A 20,217-nucleotide genomic window follows, 5' to 3' on the forward strand; every position below is an offset into this window, starting at 1 on the left:
TTTTAAGGAGGTAGAGATCAGTAGTATGAAATGCTAAATAGAAGTCAAAGAAGAAATAAAGGATATTGGTAGAGTATGGCATTTGGGACACCAGATTGCTCTGTAAAATCCTTTCATGGATAATGGAAGAGATAAAAATCAGGTTGCAATTGACAAATGATTGGTAAAAGAAGTACAGATCATTCTTTTGTTAATATAAGAAGAAATGGGTGTGGGAGGCTGGGAATTACAGTGGTGGGAAGGATTTTCTTTTTTAAGATGGTAGGGATTTGAGCATGCCCATAGGCTGAGTAGGATTAAGAGTGGCTGAGAAATGGGATATAAAAGAAGCAACAAGTATTTTTAGAAGTCTTGATGAAATTAAAGACAGGTGTAACAGAGTAAGAAAGCTGGAATAATACTATTAGAGAGTTTAAAATTTTGAAGGTAAAGCATTCTGGGAATTATTTACCAGTAATTGAATCTTCTGGTGTGTTTGTTGTTTGCTATGATGACTTTTCATTTATTTTCAATAAAGATGATCAGGATAAAAAGGTGGAAACTCTTATGGCACCTTCAAAAAAGCAAGAGTCATTACCCCTCCATCAAGAGACTAAACAAGAAAGTGGATCAGGAAAGAAGAAAGTTTCTTCAAGGAAGCAAAAGACAGAAAACGGTGAAATGTGTAGATAATGTGTTTTATAAATACTAATTCTAGAGAAGTACACTTAGGACAAGGATCTTAGAACTCACATGCTCTTCAGTTCTCTGCTTAATGTGTACTATAACAATGCTAATGCTAAAAGAAGTCCAGGGATCCTTGAGTCTTGTGGTTTCATAGTGTTTTGACAGATGGCCAGGGTATATGTTTGTGATGAAGAAGTTTATCTGAAATTTAAAAAGGACAAAGCATTTATTAAATGGTCTCAATGGAGTTTTGAAAATAATGTAAATAACATATAAACTATAGAAGAAAAGTATTCCTGAAACATTTGTACTTTTTTTTTTAATACGAAATTTATTGTCAAATTGGTTTCCATACAACACCCAGTGCTCATCCCAACAAGGAAACATTTGTACTTTGAAATATCACTTAAAGACTATGCTTGAGGACATTGTCTAGATATATCATTACCCTATATTCCCAATTATTTCCTAAACATTGTTTGCATGTATATGTGGGAAGCATCCCATTAAGAGTGATGGAGCAGTTTGTATATGTTCAGAATTGTCCAGGGAAAACCTCTGTGAAACGTGTATAGATTAAATGGTGATATTCAAATAATACTGGACAGTGGTATCAACTAGTGCTGGAAAATATTAAAATTGGAAAGAGAAAAGATGTAATTCTATTACTTGCACGAAAATTATGATGTATCAAGCAACTAGGTACAGAAAAATATTACCCACAAATATTTCATAAGATTAAATATTTATTATAAATTAAAATAAATTTTTTTAATGTTTATTTTTGAGAGAGAGACAGTGTGAGCCAGGGAGAGGGAGGGAGAGAGAGAGAATGAATCCAAAACAGGCTCCAGGCTCTGAGCTGTCAGCAAAGAGCCTGATGCGGAGCTCGAACTCAGGAACTGTGAGATCATGACCTGAGCTGAAGTTGGATGCTTAACCCACTGAGCCACCCAGGTGCCCTTTATTATAAAAAAAAAAACAAAAAACAAAACGAACAAAACACACTCTTCATGCCCAAAAGCTTTTTTAAAAAGGTAGGAAGATAGATTTCCATATGTGTGCAGAAGTTTTTATCTTTAGCCAGCAGACATCAGACTTTAATGTTCAAACTCTTAAAGTTCTTCCTGTTAAAAGTAGGAACAAAGTGTAAGGAGGCTTCCTTCCTCCACTTTTAATGTTGTTCTGCAAATTTTAGCCAGTTCAGTAAGATGTGCCATGGAAATTACAGGCATAACTTTTAGAAATGAGACAATATCTGCAAGGAACAATGACTGATTTTTGTACCTAGAAAGTGGAAGGAACTCCGTTAAAAACTATCATTTGCAGTAAGAATTCGGCAAAGTACAAACATAAATAAAGATTAGTAGTTTTCCTTGGGCACTAATTAAATGTGAATGGATTTTTTAGTTAAAACAGGAAGACAATGAGAACTAACTAAAATATAAAGGATATAGAAGAAGTTTTCAGATAGTGTTAGAAAGGAGATACGCTACACACTTTCAGATAACTTAAATGATTTACTGTAGAATAATATTGAATTGCTACTGCTTAATTAGAAGTGTGTTTTTACTTTATGTTAAATGATAAAATAGGAATTTAAAGCCAAATTGACTTGATGTTAGATATTTGAAAATAACTGCATTTCTCATTGAACTTAAATGTGTGTACATGTTATTTAATTACTCTGCTGTAAAACCCTGAGTAATTCTAATTTTGTCGAACTTAAATTGCAGTCTTGGTAGATGAACCCCTTATTCATGCAACTGCTTATATTCCTTTGATGGATAATGCCGATTCAAATCCTGTGCTGGATAAGAGAGATGCTATTGATCTAATTAAACCTGACCAAGTAGAAGGAATCCAGAAAACGGGGGCTAAAAAATTGAAGACTGAAACTGATAAAGGTAATATGCAGCATGTAGCAATTTGTATTGAAGAAACACGTTTTTGAGTTCTGATGGAGTTGAGTAAATTTTCTCATAGAAACAATGAACGGTAAAAGAATTATAGAATCTTTGTAATAAAAGGTTTATTGGTAATTTTCTAGTCCAACCTGCTAAGTTTTATTGGGCCAGACCCTTGAATTTGTCTTGCCCAAGATTTTACAGCTATTTTGCTGTCTGATGATTTTTTCTCTTATGCTATGGTCTCCTGTGAGGTTTCTATGCTAATTCACAACCACCGTTCATTATTATTTTACTTTTATAATAGACTTTTTTTTTTTTTTTTTTAAAGAATAGTAGTAGCTTCACAGCAAAATTGAGTGGAAAGTACAGAGAATTCCCATACCTTGCTCTCACGCACACACATAACTGACTTTTTAAACTTATGATGTTGCTGAACTATTAAAGCCTTGGGCTTCTCTGGGTCTAATGGTTGGCAGTTGGTTTTTAAGGAAAGGAAGTTTGTGCTTTATGTAAGAGCCCCCGAGGAAATTGAGTGAGTCAGGGGATGCTTGATGCGTGAATTTTTTAAAATGTCAGGATTGTTTGTATATATTTGGTATTTGTAAAATCATATTTCCTTTTTTAAAAATTCTGTTTCCTTTTTATAATTATCTTCATGCTTATTTTATCACGTGTAAGGTTTGATTTGTATATCATGATTATTAAGGTTAAATGAGAATATTTGTGAACATACTTGGTACAGATACTAGCATACTAGACATTGGAATGATTTTTTTTTTTAAGTGAGGGCATACTGGCACTTTAGTATTCTGTAGTTTGATTAAATTTTAGTTAATATAATTGTTTCATTGTATATTAAAGATGATAAACACTTTTTCTCTCTTGACTGGAGCATTTTTTAGTTGTCTGACCTGAAATATAAATCTGTTTTCTCTTGGTATTGACTTTCTGGGTCAAGAATTCTTGATGCTTACTTTTGCTGAAGTTATTACTTGTGTCTCTTAAATGCCAATTCTTTTCTTTTCTTTTTTTTTTTTTAAGAAAATGCTGAAGTGAAATTTAAAGATTTTCTTCTGTCCTTGAAGACCATGATGTTTTCTGAAGATGAGGCCCTTTGTGTTGTAGACCTGCTAAAGGAGAAGTCTGGTGTGATACAGGATGCTTTGAAGAAGGTAAGCATGTTTTTTATTATGGGCATGTTTGAGAACAGTGATTAGAAGTTCACCAAATAAGACTTTTGCTAGAGTAATAAATTCATATTCCCATCATTCATACTCCAAAGCACATAGTCACATTTAAAAGTTCTGGAATGGCTTCAGAAGTTATTTTGTATATCTATACTAATCAGTACACTTATTTAGTCAGGTGTCTGACAAAAGTGAAGTGCTTATAAGTAAGATGATTTATAGAGCTTTAAAGTCATCTGACACTTAACTCTGTACCTTGCTTTGCTCTGCTCTGAAGGGAAGGTAAGGCGATTTCTGGATAGAATATATGGAATGTTTTTGTGACTGAAGATAGCACACTTCAGAGAACTTGGGAATCTTTGCTGTTTTGTGTGTGTGTATGAAGTATCATCCTTCTAAAATAAGTGATTTGGATGGTAGAATCGCTGCTATGATGGACTAAAATTTATAAAAAAAAAACAAAAAAAAACCAAAAAAAAAAAAATCCATGGAGTTAATACTTAATTTCTCATGGGTCAGGCTCACTACATTATCATGTATACTATGTCATACTGGAAAGGTGACAAGTTTTCAAATGTTATTTGTGTGAGGTAAGATGACACGGTATCTGATATTCAATATTAGATGTAGACTTCGCTATTCTTATTCTCAGCACGCGTGTGCGCACACGCGCGCGCACACACACACACCCCTCATTTAAAACAATGAGTGGCTTTCATTTTTTTTTTTTTTCTTAAAGAGCACTCGAGTCCAGGCTATCCCCCTCACCTGATTACCTTTAGTAGTCTTCTATTTGTTGTTTCTGTATCATTTCCCTATATAAAGCTAATCTGAATTCCCAGTCTAAATTGTTCTCTCTGCTATTCTTTCTCATAACCATCTGGGCTTTTTTTTGTCATAGCATTTATCGTAGCATATTAAGTCTGCTATACCTCCAAGTATCTATTGACAGTGAGTTTTACAAGTCTGGCATTTTACAGTGTAGTATGCTTGTTGGACGGTCTCCATACATGTAGTATGCTTGTTGGACGGTGCCAACAATGGCTCAGTGTAAGCAAGGTGTTCCAGGGTAATCAGGGCGAGTGTTGTAACTGTGTGACTTTGGATACAATATCTGATTATTCTGTTGCAAGAAACTTTCTTGAAATACTTGACTGAAGAATTTGTCCTTTGATTTATTTTAATCGGCTAAGTATATCTATCTTAAAGGGTTTCTTAGTTATTTGTGGAGATAAGGGAAAAGCCTTCAGCTGAAGTTTTTGTGTTACTACCCAGTGTCTGAAATTACTGCTTTTTAAAATAGAAAATAATTGCTTTTAGTGTTCTCTTCTAAGGATGTTGGTAGTGACTTAAGGGGGCAAGAGTAGTTATTTTATTGTCTGAGATAGCTTTGAATTCTAGAGACTGGGGGGTAAATCAGCCTCCCCTTGGTAGTTGTTTTAGGCAGGCCAAGGAAGAAGTTGGGGACTGTTAAAGGTAGTGTTTTGAAATAGACTATTTTGCAGCTTCACTTTTTTCCCCCATCTTTGGAACTTTGTGTTCCAAAATCTGACTATTCTGTGTTTCTCGTAGAGTGGTTCTGTTCTCATCTCCAGGGACGCAGTGTCTTTTTAGGTCCCCAGTATTTGCAAAAGTAAATTTAGTTTCTCCCTCTTCCTGTCATAGGAACTGTCTTGGTCAGACCTTTTAATAGATACCAAATTTCCAGGTATAAGTAAATCCCCACCCCTAATACTGCTCCAGAGGAAGGGGGAAGATAAATGCAGGATCACCAGCATAGGATGGAAATGGAGGAGTTAGGACCTGCTGGCCAGTTAGATGAGGTAGCTAAAGAAGAGTCTAGAATGAATGCTTGTTTTTGCTCTTGAGTAACTTGGTAAATTGTGGTGACAATGCTATTTATGAACACTTTGCAGAGGAGGAGAGAGTAGAGGATTGTGAAAAATTTTGTGTAGTTGTTTTAGGCATCCTTTGAATCATTGAAGTAGATATATTCATTTCACAGTTGAATATGTATTTCTCTGGAGTTGAAAAAAAGATCATAATGGGTGTGATTTAGGAAAATACTCCACTATCAGCAATACACATGGTGGATGTGTGCTAGACTAGAGAGAATGTGGGGAGTGCTAAGAAAATTCAAGAGTGAACCCTGAGAAACACCAACATTTAAAGGGCAAGGAAAGCCACCACAAAGGATACTGAAGAGGAGTAGGAGGAGAAGCAACACCAGGGAGACAGTGGAATCACAGACGCTTAGGGATGGTAGAGAGTTCACCAGTGAGGGGAAAAGTCAACAGTGACATGCTTTAGAGAGATGAAGGATGATAAGGACTGAAAAATTGGATTTGATATCATCAGTGAAAGTTTGATTGAAGTACTAGACTGTAGATAATCAAATGAATAGGAAAGGGGACAGTGTCCACCCTGAATACCTTAGATGGGAAGGGGAAAACAGTAAAAGCTAGAGGGGTTGCAGAGTTGAAGAGATGTCATGTGTTGTATGTGTGCCTGTGCGTGTGTGTGCACGTGTGTGCGCATGTGCCTTACGTTCAAGCTGCAGGATACTTGTGTTTTATATTAGAGTTAATATCCTGAGTTCTAGAGTCAGGTTTCCTGGATTCATATCTGAGTTCTGCCACATTGAGATTTGTTTGGCCTTAAGTTACATAACCCCAGTGTCTCACTTTCCTCTTCTCCCAAGTGGGAATGATAATCAGGTTTTGAATATTAAATGAAATAATACATAGTAGGTGCTTAGAGTTCTTAGCATACAGTAATTGCTCAAAAATGTTAACGGTTAATGTATTATTAAGAAAATATTTGATTTGATTATTTTAGTCAGTCATTCTTGGTGTTGACCTTTAAATGTATTTGCCTCAATTATGTGATTTTTCAACTTTAAATTGTTAACTCTTCTGACTCTATGCTATATAATAGGAGGTTTGCCTACTTAAAATTTTTTCCTACCCCTTCTCCTTTTTCCCATTCAACTTTTGTTAGGGATAGCATTTGTTTGTCAGATACTTACAACATTTAATGTTTACTTTGTGACTATACTTTTCATGTTTTAGTCGCAATTCTGCTGGTTAATGGTGGGTTCAAAGCTTGATAACAGTTCTTTTGCCATGGTGTCTGTATTTGTCTCTTGGTTGGCTGAATTTATTTTTCCTGGAATTTCTTCAGGAAAGGCTCATAGAAACTATATTTCCCAGGTTGTGGCAAGTTAAAATGCTTTTTTATTGTCATTATAGATGAATGATAATTTGATGGGGTATGATATTTCTGGGTTTCACTTTCTTTCCTTGAGAATTTTCCTACTTGCTTTACCATTCTTTACTCAGCTGGATGGAGGTCTAAGAACACACTGAATTTTGTATTCTTTTCATGTATTTTTGTCAGATTACTCTCACAATAAAAACATCTTTTGGGCAACCCACCCAGATGTTTATTTTTTGAACTTTTCCAGTGTCTACCCTACCATACAAACATCAAGGGATTCATTTTCTTTTAAGTTCAGCAGGAAATTTAATATGGTTTTGGCCTTGACTCCTGTGTCCTCTATATTTCTTAGGATAAAGCATATCTTTTCAGCCATGAGATTTATCCCTTAAAATAATTGAAATAATGGGTATCTAGCAAGCATATACTAAATCTTTGCCTATTGTCTTTGTGTTTCATATTTTAATCCTAAGAGAAAAGCTTTTGGTTTATTTCTACTTCTTTTTTTTTTTTTTTTTCCCTCCATCCTAGACTCTGTCTCTTAATATATTTCAGCGGCCTGTCTTTTTTTGTTTTCTACTTCTAATTGGATTGTATTTCTGAGATAGTGTTACTTTTACTTCCAGTTTGGGTTTTGCTGGCTCATACTTCATCTCATTCTGTGGTCTTTTCTTTGAGCTTTTCTTGTGAACTTTATTCTTTACTCTTGAGTTCCAGAAATGACTACTATAAGATTTTTAAAACTCACAGTGATTTTTTTTATCACAATTTTTGTCTGCTTTTTGACAATCTTTTTTGGTGATTTTTCTTCACTTGTCATTTGTTTTTTGTGTTTTCTTTTTTCATGTATCTTGCATAGACTTTTTTTTTTTGTCTTTAAAAAAATTTTAAGTAATTACTTTGAGAGAGACAGAGACAGGATGAGCAGGGGAGGGGTGGGGGGGGAGGGAGGGAGGGAGGGAGGGAATCTCAAGCAGGCTCCTTGCTGCCAGTGCAGAGCCAGACATGGGGCTCGAACTCCTTGAAACTATGAGATCGTGACTTGAGCCAACCAAGAGTCGGATGCTCAACTGACTGAGCCACCCAGGTGCCCCGACTCTGTTTTCTTTTTGATCAGTACTCCTCTTTTAGTGAGGGTGTTCCTCTTGGATAAACTCTGTGCCTGGAGATTGACAATGAAGGACCAATGCTAAGTGCTGTTCTTTTCAGGCGTGTGTGAAAATAAGTTCTTTTAGCCTTTCTGTCTTACCAGATAAAAGACTTCACTACAGAGTATCACTATGAAGAATTTCTCCCAACTCTGCCTCACTAGCTGCTTTCTTTGAGTAAAGTTTTTATGATTTCTTCTTCATTCTCACTTCCTTTGCTTCTTGAGATCTCCTTCCAAGAAGATTCCTACCTTCTGTCTTTGTTCCTGATGTCAAATGGAAGATAATTGGTTTTTCCATATGCTGGTTGATTGCAGAGAACTAGGCACCAGGGCACTTCTGTAGTCTTGAGTATATTTTGACAGGGTTGTGGAGCACCTGTGTTTGATCTCCATACTTTTGGCAGTCTTTTCTGATGTTATGCTTTGACATTACAGATGATTGTTTCATTTTGGTTGTTTGTATTTTGGTTTCATATTCCTCTTTTGATCTTTTAGGAGGAGAAGGGAAAGATTGCAATCTTGACTCTGGGTTTAAAACTAGAGTCCTATAATTCTTTGTAAAAAATTTATTTCTTGGTTGATATGTATCCTATTGTATGCCTCAGAGTATAGAATGATGAAGTGAATCATGAATCATGAATGATATTTCACTGACCAGGATTTGGCAGTCATTCTACTTTATATGTAATTGTGAACTCTGCATTGGCCCAAGAACATTTGATATTAGATGCTTCATTTTCATTAGCTCATGTTAACTATTACTAATTCTGTATTGATTTCTCTACTGTAGTCAAGTAAAGGAGAATTGACCGCACTTGTACATCAGCTTCAAGAAAAAGATAAGTTACTTGCTGCTGTGAAGGAAGATGCTGTTGCTATGAAGGATAGGTGTAAGCAGTTAACTCAGGTGAGGACATTTTTATATTTAAGGGATATATGTTCTGAATCAGAAGCAGTGAAGGACTTCAGAAACCATGTATAATTACAGATTTAATTATTTGTGTAGTAAATTTATACCCAGTTAAAGTCAATTTCTTATACAGTTGTGGTGGTGGTGTCTCACTTCGTCATGTTGTTAAAGCCTGCGGTTGAATTATGAATTTAAAGTAACAGTGCTTCTAGATACATTAATTTAAAATATAACAGAAACATTTGCACACTGGGGGCATGTTTCATTTGGATCTGACTTAGAATTAGTCTCTAAGGAAGCACAGAACTAACTAGGTGTGATCTTGTTTAAATCCAGTAGAATAAGTGTAAAACTTATACAGATAATTTATTTATAAAGGTTTTTGTGATAAATATTGGTAACTTTTAATCAATGAAATTCTTTAAACCCCAGACTTTTACTCCAGGAGGGGGGGTAATCTTTAAAAAATTGTGTTAGGGGCGCCTGGGTGGCGCAGTCGGTTAAGCGTCCGACTTCAGCCAGGTCACGATCTCACAGTCCGGGAGTTCGAGCCCCGCGTCAGGCTCTGGGCTGATGGCTCAGAGCCTGGAGCCTGTTTCCGATTCTGTGTCTCCCTCTCTCTGCCCCTCCCCCGCTCATGCTCTGTCTCTCTCTGTCCCAAAAATAAATAAACGTTGAAAAAAAAATTAAAAAAAAAAATTGTGTTAAATAATATAGATTTCCAGTTATAAATCAGTTCTGGGGATGTAATGTACAGCAGTATAACTATAGTTTGTAATAATATGTTGTATATTTGAAAGTTGCTAGAAAGTATATCTTAAAAGTTCTTATCATGAGAAAAAAAATTATAACTCTAGTGGTGATGGTGTTAACTAGACTTAATGCGGTGATCATTTTGCAATGCGTACAAATCCCAAACCATGTTGTATACCTGAAACTTCCATAAAGTTCTATGTCAATTATATCTCAAAAAGAAATTATATAGACTGAGAACATAATTGAAATTCTATATAAAATGTGGTTTTATTCTTCCTAAGGTGCTTGTTTCTCCTTTTAGGAATTCAGTACGGTACATGAGGTTTGTATTACTCACAAAACTGCTTGATGACATTAGGATGGCCTCATTTGAATATAAAGCCTTTTAGGTGAATTTGAACTAAAAAAAGTTAATGGAAACACTTGGTCAAATTAAGATTAATCAAAGATTAATCAAAGTTACTAAAATAAGCATGTTTCTTTAAGATTAGAAACCTTAGTATAGTTTTATGTGACTATGGTTTTTGGACTATAATTTAAAAATTAAAAAGCTATCCACTTTGTGGTAATTCATTAAGCTATACACTTAAGATATATATGCTTTCTTCCTAAGCATATAATATACATCAGTATAACACCTTGCAGATGTATGTGAACTCTTAAGGGCAGCCATTAAGACATAAAAGTTTTAAATTCTGTCAGTTTCTTAGAGGAGGGTGTATAAATTGATCATTCTTGCAAATAATTTAAAGTTGGTTGGCTCTTGGGGTGCTTGGGTGGCTCAGTCAGTTGAGTGTCTGGCTTTGGTTCAGGTCATGATCTCTCAGTTTGTGAGTTTGAGCCCCACATCGGTCTTGGCTGCTGTCAGTGCAGAGCCTGCTTCGGATCCTCTTTCCCCGCTGCCCACTCCCCCCACCCCCATCACACACGTGAACTCGCTGTCTAAAATAAATAAAACAGAAAGAGTTGGTTGGCTCTCTTTTACTTTAATGATTAATATTCTAGGAGTTCATGATAGTTGCAACATAAAATGAAATCACCCTTTTGATTTGACTTGGGAAGACAATGAAACTTTGAGTTCTGATTTTTTACTTTCCCTTATTCCAAGCTTCCATTTTGTTGTAAGCATGTCTTCCTTATCTTTTCTCTTAGGAAAGAGACTTCTTTTTTTCCTCTGCTAATTTTTTTTTAAGCCTCTTTCTAAACCCTAAAAGAGAGCTAGTACCTGTGAATAATAGAGAATTAACTCTTTTGCTTTAAAATATCTCTTCCAATAAATAAATAAATAAAATAAATAAATAAATAGGTAGAAAGAAAGAATGAATGAGCTATTCTTTCTTCTAATCAAGTTAGAATGTAGAATTTATTCTAGGTTGAGCTCTTTAGCTCTTAGACCAGAAAGTGTATCTGGAATAAGAGTAAACAGAACAGCAAAGTGTTTGTGAAGGAATTGGTGTAAAGGTAGTTGCAGGTAAATGCAGAAGACAATTTCTTTTTTTTTCTTTCTTTTTTTAATGTTTATTTTTGAGAGAGAGACAGAGTGTGAGTGGGGGAGGGACAGAGAGAGAGGGAGACACAGAATCTGAAGCAGGCTCCAGACTTTGAGCTTGTCAGCACAGAACCTGATGCAGGGCTTGAACCCACGTACGGTGAGATCGTGACTTGAGCTGAAGTTGGATGCTCAATGTCCCTGACAAATTCTATTTTAAACCTTTAATCTTAGGGGTACCTCATCTTGATTTCAGCTCAGGTCGTGTTCCCAGGGTCATGGTATAGAGTGCCACATGAGGCTCTGCACACGGCAATGAGCCTGCTTGAGATTCCCTCTTTTGCTCTTTCCCCCTCCCCCTCTCCTCTGGCCCTTTTCCCTGTTCGCACGTGCTCTATCTCTTAAAAAAACCAAAAAACACAAAAAAACTGATCTTAAGCATGTAGTTACTTCAAAATTCATCATTGTTTTATTGACATCATTTTGCTGATGCTAAAAATGTCTTTATTATAAATTATGGTACTTATTTTTTAATAAAATGTTTTCATAATTTTTTTTCTGGTTTATTCTAGGAAATGATGTCAGAGAAAGAAAGAAGCAATGTAGTTATAGCAAGGATGAAAGATCGGATTGGAACGTTAGAAAAGGAACATAACGTATTTCAAAACAAAATGCATGTCAGTTATCAAGAGACTCAGCAGATGCAGATGAAGGTATATTTTTACTTTTTGAAAACAAAATGAAATTTTGCATTCATTTAACTAGGAAACTTTAAATGCCTAATATGTGCAAGGCAGCGTGCTGGGCTATGGTACTATAGCTAAACTGGCTCCCTACGTGTAAGTAAACACCTTTTCTAGGTGCAGATGAGGAAGAAGCTGGAAGGTGACATGTAAATATACTCCATTACAATATTGTAGTCCCCCCTCCTTATTCCTTTTCACTTTCTGTGGTTTCAGTTACCTGTGGTCAACTGAAGTCTGGAAGCAGATGATCCTCCTTCTGACATAGTGTCAGAAGGTCAGTAGTAGCCTAATACTATGTCATAATGCCTATGTCATTTATCTCCCTTCTCATCATGTAGGCATTTTATCATTTCACATCATCACAAGAAGGGTGAATTCAGTATAATAGGATATTTTGAGAGGGAGAGGAACACCTTCATGTAACTTTTATTATAGTATATTATTAAACTTCTGTTTTTAGTTGTTAATCTCATAACTGTGCCTGATTTATAAATTAGTGATATGTGTGTGTAAGGAAAAAACATAGGATACCTAGGGTTTAGTATTCTGCAGTTTCAGGCATCTGTTGGGGGTCTTGAAGGTAGGTATTCCCTGTGGATGGGGGGATTACTGTAGAGGTAACCAGTGGGCACTTTGGAACCATTGGGATGAAAGGTGGAGAAGAGAAAGGTTATAGAGCAGACTTGTTAGAAATGATATGTAAACTCTATTGAATGTTTTGAAACAATCAGGCATTATCAGAGAGTGAAGAAATCGGCACTGGGTTATTACTTGGTGTGATTCCTTAGTTCTGTCCTTAGAGGTGATGGGTCCATGGGTCTGTGTTGGGGTCCAGGATGGAACTTTTTAATGCGTGCTACTCAGGTGTTTCTGATAGAAATTGCCCAGTGATAACAGTTTTTGAGAAATGCAGTAGCAGTTGTGTTTGGAAATCAGTACTAGAATGAGGAGAAGATATAGAGATATAAATAGAGGCCCTATCTTAAAGGGACTTGTATACTGAAAGACTGGGGAGCCGCTAAAGGAGTTTAAGCAACTCAACAGTGTGATTTTATTAGCAGGTTTTTTTTAAGTTTGTTTATTTTGAAAGGGAGGAAAGTGCATGAGCAGGGGGAGGGGCAGGGAGAGAGAGAGAGAATCCCAAACAGGCTCTGCACTGTCAGCACAGAGCCCGACTTGAACCTGTAACTCACAGATCATGACCTGAGCTTAAATCAAGAGTTGGATGCTTAACTAACTGAGCCGCCCAGGAGCCTTAAGTATTTTTAACTATTACTCTGGTAGAAGTGTGGAGAGTGGAATAAGGAATAATTGGAGGGCTTTTGCAGGAATCCAAGTCAGAGAACAAGGGCCTGAAATCAGATGTTGACAGTGAGAGGTTGAGTTTGAGTGATACAGAAGAGTTAGTAGATGGGGCTTGGTGATGGAATAGAGAGAGCAAGAGAAAAATTATAATGAAGGATGACTCCTAAGGTTTTTGCCTAAGTGACTTAATCTCTTGTTACTTTCACCTGTCTTCTTTCAACATTACACAAGGTTCAGTTCTTACTGTCTTTTCCATATATTGATCATTTTCATGATTCCAGTTAGCCTGGACCCATGGTTGGTTGATTGGTTTTCTTTCTCTCTCTCTTTTTAAGATTGAAATACCACTTTTACTATTGATAAAGAGGCTATTGAAGAACATGGTTTGGGTCTGCTTGTCTGGTGATCTAATAATATTTCCCCTAATTGAACTCTCTGAACCAATGATTTTTTTAATTATTTCCATTACTAGTTGATGCTTCAAATTTGGAAGCTCTTGTCATCACCTTAAATTTAACATATGTCTAGAATCAAACTCTTGCTTTTGACCAAGTTGTTTTTATTTTCTAATATTTGAGGCATCATTATCCTTATGCTTGAATCCTTTGACTTCTCTCTCTTGTCCAGTTCATAGTTTGTTCTGAAATTTTAAAGATAATTTATTTCTAGGTACTCTTGCATTCAGTTCTTAGCTATTACCTTAGTTTATTGTTTCATACTAGTATCATTATAGCCCCCCCCCTTTTTTTTTTTTCAACGTTTTATTTATTTTTGGGACAGAGAGAGACAGAGCATGAACGGGGGAGGGGCAGAGAGAGAGGGAGACACAGAATCGGAAACAGGCTCCAGGCTCCGAGCCATCAGCCCAGAGCCCGACGCGGGGCTCGAACTCACAGACCGCGAGATCGTGACCTGGCTGAAGTCGGACGCTTAACCGACTGCGCCACCCAGGCGCCCCATATAGCCCCTTTTTAATAGGTCTCTCATTTCCATTTTAACATGTAATATCAGGTTTTTGTTTGTAAGATACTATTCTAATCACATTGCTAGTCTGCTGAAAATTTTAAAATTAATCTTTACTGTTATCTAAGTCCCAGTGTTTTCCATGGAAATAAACTAATAGCAAAAAAGTAGTGAATGAATCTGTGGTCCGGTTCTTACCCTGTCCACTGCTCTCTGCTTTCATTTGGCCCAATCCTCTCTCTTTCCAAACCCCAGCCATTTGAGATCTTCTTTCCCATTAATAAATAGTTCTTATTGAAGAACTGATTTTCCTACTCTCAAGGGATCTTTTCTGTTTCTTAATTCCTACTTCCTAGTCATTGGAAATTAGTCAAGTACTTATAGCACCATCTTTTATTGAGGATGGAAGGTGATTTCTCATTTTTCTTTCCTTCTCTTTTTTTTTTTTTTTTTTTTTTACTTAATTGCATTTAGAAGCCAAGATATAGGTTCCATATGAAAAGTTCTCTGAAAAATAGAAACATATACTTTAATTTCTCTTAACTGAATAGGTTTACTTAAAATTATTAAGATTATTTCACATTCTAAAATAAGGCATATCCCTATGGGAATATAAGACTCAGTGTTCTTTATCTTTTGGTCCTGTAGTTGCGAAATAAGAGGCCATAATATTTTAGTAGATTTTTGTGTGATAAATTTGCCATCTATTTGGTTATAGCTCAATCTGTAACTTAATATAAATATGTTGAACATATTTTCAGTTTTTATTTTGATTACTTTTGATTACTAAGTAAATACTAAATAAACTTTTGATTACTAAAATCTTTCATTACAAATACTGCTAACCTAAAATTGATATAGGTTTAAGATAGAGTTAATTCTATATGAGTCTGTTGGGTAGGAACAAAATTCAGTGTCTTATTTCTCAAACATCTCTACATGTATTTACTTTTCATTTCCAGTATAAGAGTAGCAAGCATCTACTTGCATTCTTGGATGTTGTGGCAGCTTGTATTGACTTTGCATTCATCACTATCAAAATATAATTCTTCCCTTAAACTTCTTTATATTTATTTGAGAAGGATGGTTCAGACTTCATTCTATTGATGCTTTTTACATTCTCATCATAATAAAGTTTCTTTTAAAAGTTAGCTTTGGCAGTTATTGTTTCTAAATCTTATGTTTGTAAAATAATTTTAGTTCCAGCAGGTTCGTGAGCAGATGGAGGCGGAGATAGCTCACTTGAAGCAGGAAAATGGCATATTGAGAGATGCTGTCAGCAACACTACAAACCAACTAGAGAGCAAGTATGTTTCCAAATGCTTTATTTTTAATTGAATGGCAGAATATTTTCATTAAATGGCAGATATTTTCTTGAGCCATCAAAATGTGTTTGATAGTAATTGGTTAGATTTCTGTATTTTACATGTTTTTAAAATGAATTAATTTTCACAATTTTTTTGCTATGTGAAGAACTTCTTCAGCTAAACTATGTGATAAATACAATGCTGGCACAATGGAACATTGTCTACAAATTTGAGACTGCATTTATAAGTTTTAAAACATCTATCCCCTTTAACAGTAGTTCTCAAACTTTATTATTCTGAAGAGCATCTGACATGTTTGTCAAAAAAGCATATTCTTGAGTCCTACCTCTAAAAGATTATGATTCACTGGCTCTGAGGTAGAGCCCAGAAGTCTGCATATTAAGGCACATTCCTTGTGATAGTGATGAAATTGGCTCTGGGCCATACTTTGAAAACCTGTACCTTGGAGAAGACTAGTAGCATGCTTACAAGAATAAGCACTCCGACTGATTTTAATAGATTTTCAGAACACCAGTTTGAAGGTGACAATGTTGACTTATGTTCATGAGTGTGTGGTCATCCATTTCTCTTGATTATTTTATGGTGATTTTGGAATCTGTGTGATTGTTACCAGAGTGATTCAGAGATGATACTCAACCAAACTTCATTATTAGTAGTTGCTTACAACTTTTCTGTTTCAGTTGGCTATAAGTGGAATTACTAACTCAGAAAGACAAATAGAAAATATGTTTTGTTTGTTCTTTTTATGTATTTGTAATAATAGAAGGTTCCTAATCCAGTTACTGTTTTCAGGCAGTCTGCTGAACTAAATAAACTACGCCAGGATTACGCTAGGTTGGTGAATGAGCTAACTGAGAAAACAGGAAAGCTCCAGCAGGAGGAAGTCCAAAAGAAGAATGCTGAGCAAGCAGTTACTCAGTTGAAGGTGACATATTCCCACCTTTATTTATCACTTCATAAATAATGTAGATGTTAAACTTAGGGACCTAAATATAAATATGTATGTAGGTTTGAGAAACATAGGTTGAGTCTTAAAAGTCTAAGCACTCTGTATAGAGTGCTTGTCTGTATAGAAGCTTGTGCATTAATGAAAGAATTGAATATAGGCTTGAGTTTCAGGTTGTAGACTGAAGATAAGAAAAATGAAATTTGCTGATTGACAGATACAAGCCGAATTTCTTCTTGTATATAGAAGTTAGGTTCATAAGGGTGAGGCAAAAACCATGTAGTTAAAATTACCTTCAATATCACTTATCCATAACTTGGACTTTTCAATAAGTTCAGTAGAAACTATTTTTCTTCTAGCATTGGAATGGATGATTTTCCTTTGCTTTAGCACAAGACCAGGAAATGCTCCAGTAGCTTTCATTTGAGCCATACTACATAGTAATCCATAGTAATTCAGTTGAGTCAGTTTCTTTAGATATCAGAATGGTACTTAGTATCATGAGAGGGTCATGCTGAGATGTGATACATGGGGCTGCTCAGGCTACAGAGGAATAGATTTGTTCCTTTTGTATCTTACAGTGTATGTACATTGAATAGAATGATGAGAAGTGTCCTTTCTTCCTTTGGGGGGAGGATTTGTTGAACATATAGTTCAATTTGTGTAAAGTCAAATGTATTAGATTCTTAGGTCTTGGGTAGAATTCTTCCTGATAGCAGTTCCAGAGTAGGAGGGGTTAAGAGGGCTTTGACAATAAATGAAGGTGGAAAATAGTGCAGTTTTTATTTTTTTGAAGTTTTCAAAAAAACAGAAGTCCCTGTGGGGGATTGATAAAATTGTCCTTTCTTTTATTTAAAATTTGTCTTGCTGGTGTGTTTGCTGCTGGAACTTAGGAATATGAAGTTCTGTATGGATATGGATAAGCATGTAGATGATGCTGAAGGTTATAGTCATCATTGAACTCTTGTGCTGTACCTCAAAATAGGAATTTTACCTATTATTATACCTATGAGATTTACCAGTAAAGATACCATCCTGTCTTTTGATAGCCAGTTGGCTGAAGAAGTAAAAATGGATAGCTAAATGGATCAGATCTATACATAATAGTAGTTATAGTTATCTATCCGCATTCAGTTTCTGTAAATGCTGCATATTGGAGGATAGAATGGCTGTGGCTGATAATATCTTTGCAGAAGTCTGGGCATATCTGCTTGTTTTAGTAATGTAGGAGATGATTTGTTGGAATAGGTGGTTTTATGACAGGACTAAAGATAGAGGATGCTTTGTTTTTTTTAATTTGAAGGTTTGTGATTGTGCTGACTTACCCTTTTTTCAGGTTCAACTACAAGAAGCTGAGAGAAGGTGGGAAGAAGTCCAGAGTTATATCAGGAAGAGAACGGCAGAGCATGAGGCAGCACAACAAGGTAAGGTGAAAAGTATTCATGTAAATTTAGTATATAGTCCTGCTTAAAATCTTCTTCCCTCTGTATCTGAAGAAAGAATAATCTGACCTTTTTTGTTTAGGCCAATAAAAATAGCTTTTATACTTTCAGAGTACCTTTATTTCTTTAAGAGTTCTTAGAGTTTTAAAATAAACTCAACTAGCTTTATCTGGAAACATTGAGTTGCAGATAAAATTATAGTTTCTAAGGTAATAGTAACCTAGCTGTGTGTTTCCTATCTGAATTTATTCCCTTTGGTTCCTTGATTACTTCTTTATTTTTCCTTTGTAAGGGAGGACTCACTTCCTGTATGGTGGGGGGAAAAAAAGCATTACCATTCCGAATAATTGACTTAAAACAGTCTACTTAAATGTTAACTTTCATTACTTATTTTTTTTTTTTTAAGTTTATTTATTCTGAGGAGAGAGAGAAAGAGAAAGCAGGGGAGGGGGCAGAGAGAGAGGAAGGGAATCCCAAGCAGGCTCTGTGATGGCTGCACAGAGCCCGACGCCGGGCCCCGTCTCACAAGACGGGAGATCATGACCTGAGCCAAAATCAAGAGTCAGACGCCTAACTGACTGCGCCACCTATGTGCCCCTCATTACTTATTCTTAATTTGATGAATCCATCTGGGAGGTAATGGAGCTTGTATTATATGTATTATTTGTCTCTATTACTCCTTTTCTCCCACAAAAGAGGCAGTGAGCTAGTTAAATACAGTTCTAAGCAATAGGGTAGGTCATACGGACTTTTGGCTTTTTAGACCTTTGGTTTCCTCTGATTCCATACACCTGGCACCCCTCCACCTCCCTATTTCCCTTTGGCTCAAAATAAATATACCCAAGCTATTTAGAGGCCTTTTTCTTTATATATAAAATTTATGTTTATGTTAAGATACATTAGCTTACTTTTATTTATTTTTATTTTTTTAATATAATTTATTGTCAAATTGGTTTCCTTACAACACCCAGTGCTCATTCCAACAAGTGCCCTCCTCAGTGCCCATCACCCACTTTCCCCTCTCCCCCACTCCCCATCAACCCTCTGTTTGTTCTCTGTGTTTAAGAGTCTCTTATGGTTTGCCTCCCTCCCTCTCTGTAACTTTTTTTTCCCCTTCCCCTCCCCCATGGTTTTAAGTTTCTCAAGATCCACATATGAGTGAAAACATATGTTATCTTTCTCTGACTGGCTTATTTCACTCAGCAGAATACCCTCCAGTTCCATCCACATTGCTGCAAATGGCAGGATTTCATTCTTTCTCATTGCCAAGTAGTAGTATTCCATTGTGTGCATAAACCACATCTTCTTTATCCATTCATCAGTTGAAGGACGTTTAGGCTCTTTCCATAATTTGGCTATTGTTGAAAGCGCTGATATAAACATTGGGGTACATGTGCCCCTATGCATCAACACTTTTGTACCCCTTGGGTAAATTCCTAGCAGTATTAGCTTACTCTTACAATTACATTTCGTCAGTGAAGCACACATGAATTTTGATAAGAATTGTAGCTGTAAACTATGTATCTCTCTATAAACTATGTATGTCACTGTAAACAGTAAAGCTTCACTCTGACAAGAAGCAGTCACTTTTGCTTTTAGTATTTTCTGTCACTTTTGCTTTTAGTATTTTCTGTCACTTTTGCTTTTAGTATTTTCTGTCACTTTTGCTTTTAGTATTTTCTGTCATATTTCTAAATAAGCATATTATTTGTACTTACACTGTTACCTTTTAATAGGCATCTGTTGACTTTGTATTACAGGAAATGAGGACTTAACACTCCCACACCATTCCTCCCACCTTCCCAACATTCTACCAGTAATGGCTATGCATTCTTTTTGATTATATCAGCATTCACTGTTTGCATCATTAGGACTTTGTGACTCAATCCTGAGCCAAGATAAACATTAAAACTGCAATTCTTCTCATAAACAATATTAATTTCCTAGAGCTTATTATTGCTTCATGTTTTTAACTTGTTTGATCCTCATTTTCTTATTTAAAATTTTACCTGTGGTTATACTCCTCTTACCATCTTCCCTCCTCCACCTTCACAACATATGAAGTACTGGAGAATCTTTTCAGTTTTTTGGGGGATATCCCTCTGGAGTCCTCTATCTTCCCGTTCCAGTACTTGTTGTTTTCTAGGTTGGCTCCATGACTGTCTTCCTGAGACTGCCTATTGTTTGAATACTCTGTCAC

At 35.8% G+C, this 20,217-nt stretch overlaps 1 protein-coding gene and 1 long non-coding RNA gene across 8 annotated transcripts in view; one reads left to right on the forward strand and one right to left on the reverse strand.

Moving 5' to 3' along the window:
• KTN1 (kinectin 1) overlaps positions 1-20,217 on the forward strand; it is a 115,511-nt gene that overhangs the window by 38,611 nt on the left and 56,683 nt on the right. For all 7 annotated transcript variants that reach the window (XM_023255713.2, XM_045059946.1, XM_045059947.1 and 4 more), the window contains exons 3-10: positions 518-655; positions 2,403-2,573; positions 3,618-3,748; positions 8,923-9,039; positions 11,860-12,000; positions 15,502-15,608; positions 16,422-16,554; positions 17,912-17,999. In XM_023255713.2, the coding sequence (XP_023111481.2) occupies positions 518-655; positions 2,403-2,573; positions 3,618-3,748; positions 8,923-9,039; positions 11,860-12,000; positions 15,502-15,608; positions 16,422-16,554; positions 17,912-17,999 (1,026 nt within the window). The remainder of the gene's footprint in view (positions 1-517; positions 656-2,402; positions 2,574-3,617; positions 3,749-8,922; positions 9,040-11,859; positions 12,001-15,501; positions 15,609-16,421; positions 16,555-17,911; positions 18,000-20,217) is intronic.
• On the reverse strand, positions 661-19,977 carry LOC109500850. The gene is made up of 2 exons (XR_002158642.3): positions 19,736-19,977; positions 661-867 (listed from the first exon to the last, which is right to left on the reverse strand). It is a non-coding gene; the product is annotated as an uncharacterized LOC109500850 (long non-coding RNA).

This window comes from Felis catus, chromosome B3, assembly GCF_018350175.1.
Source record: "Felis catus isolate Fca126 chromosome B3, F.catus_Fca126_mat1.0, whole genome shotgun sequence".
Classification (NCBI taxonomy): Eukaryota; Metazoa; Chordata; class Mammalia; order Carnivora; family Felidae; genus Felis; species Felis catus.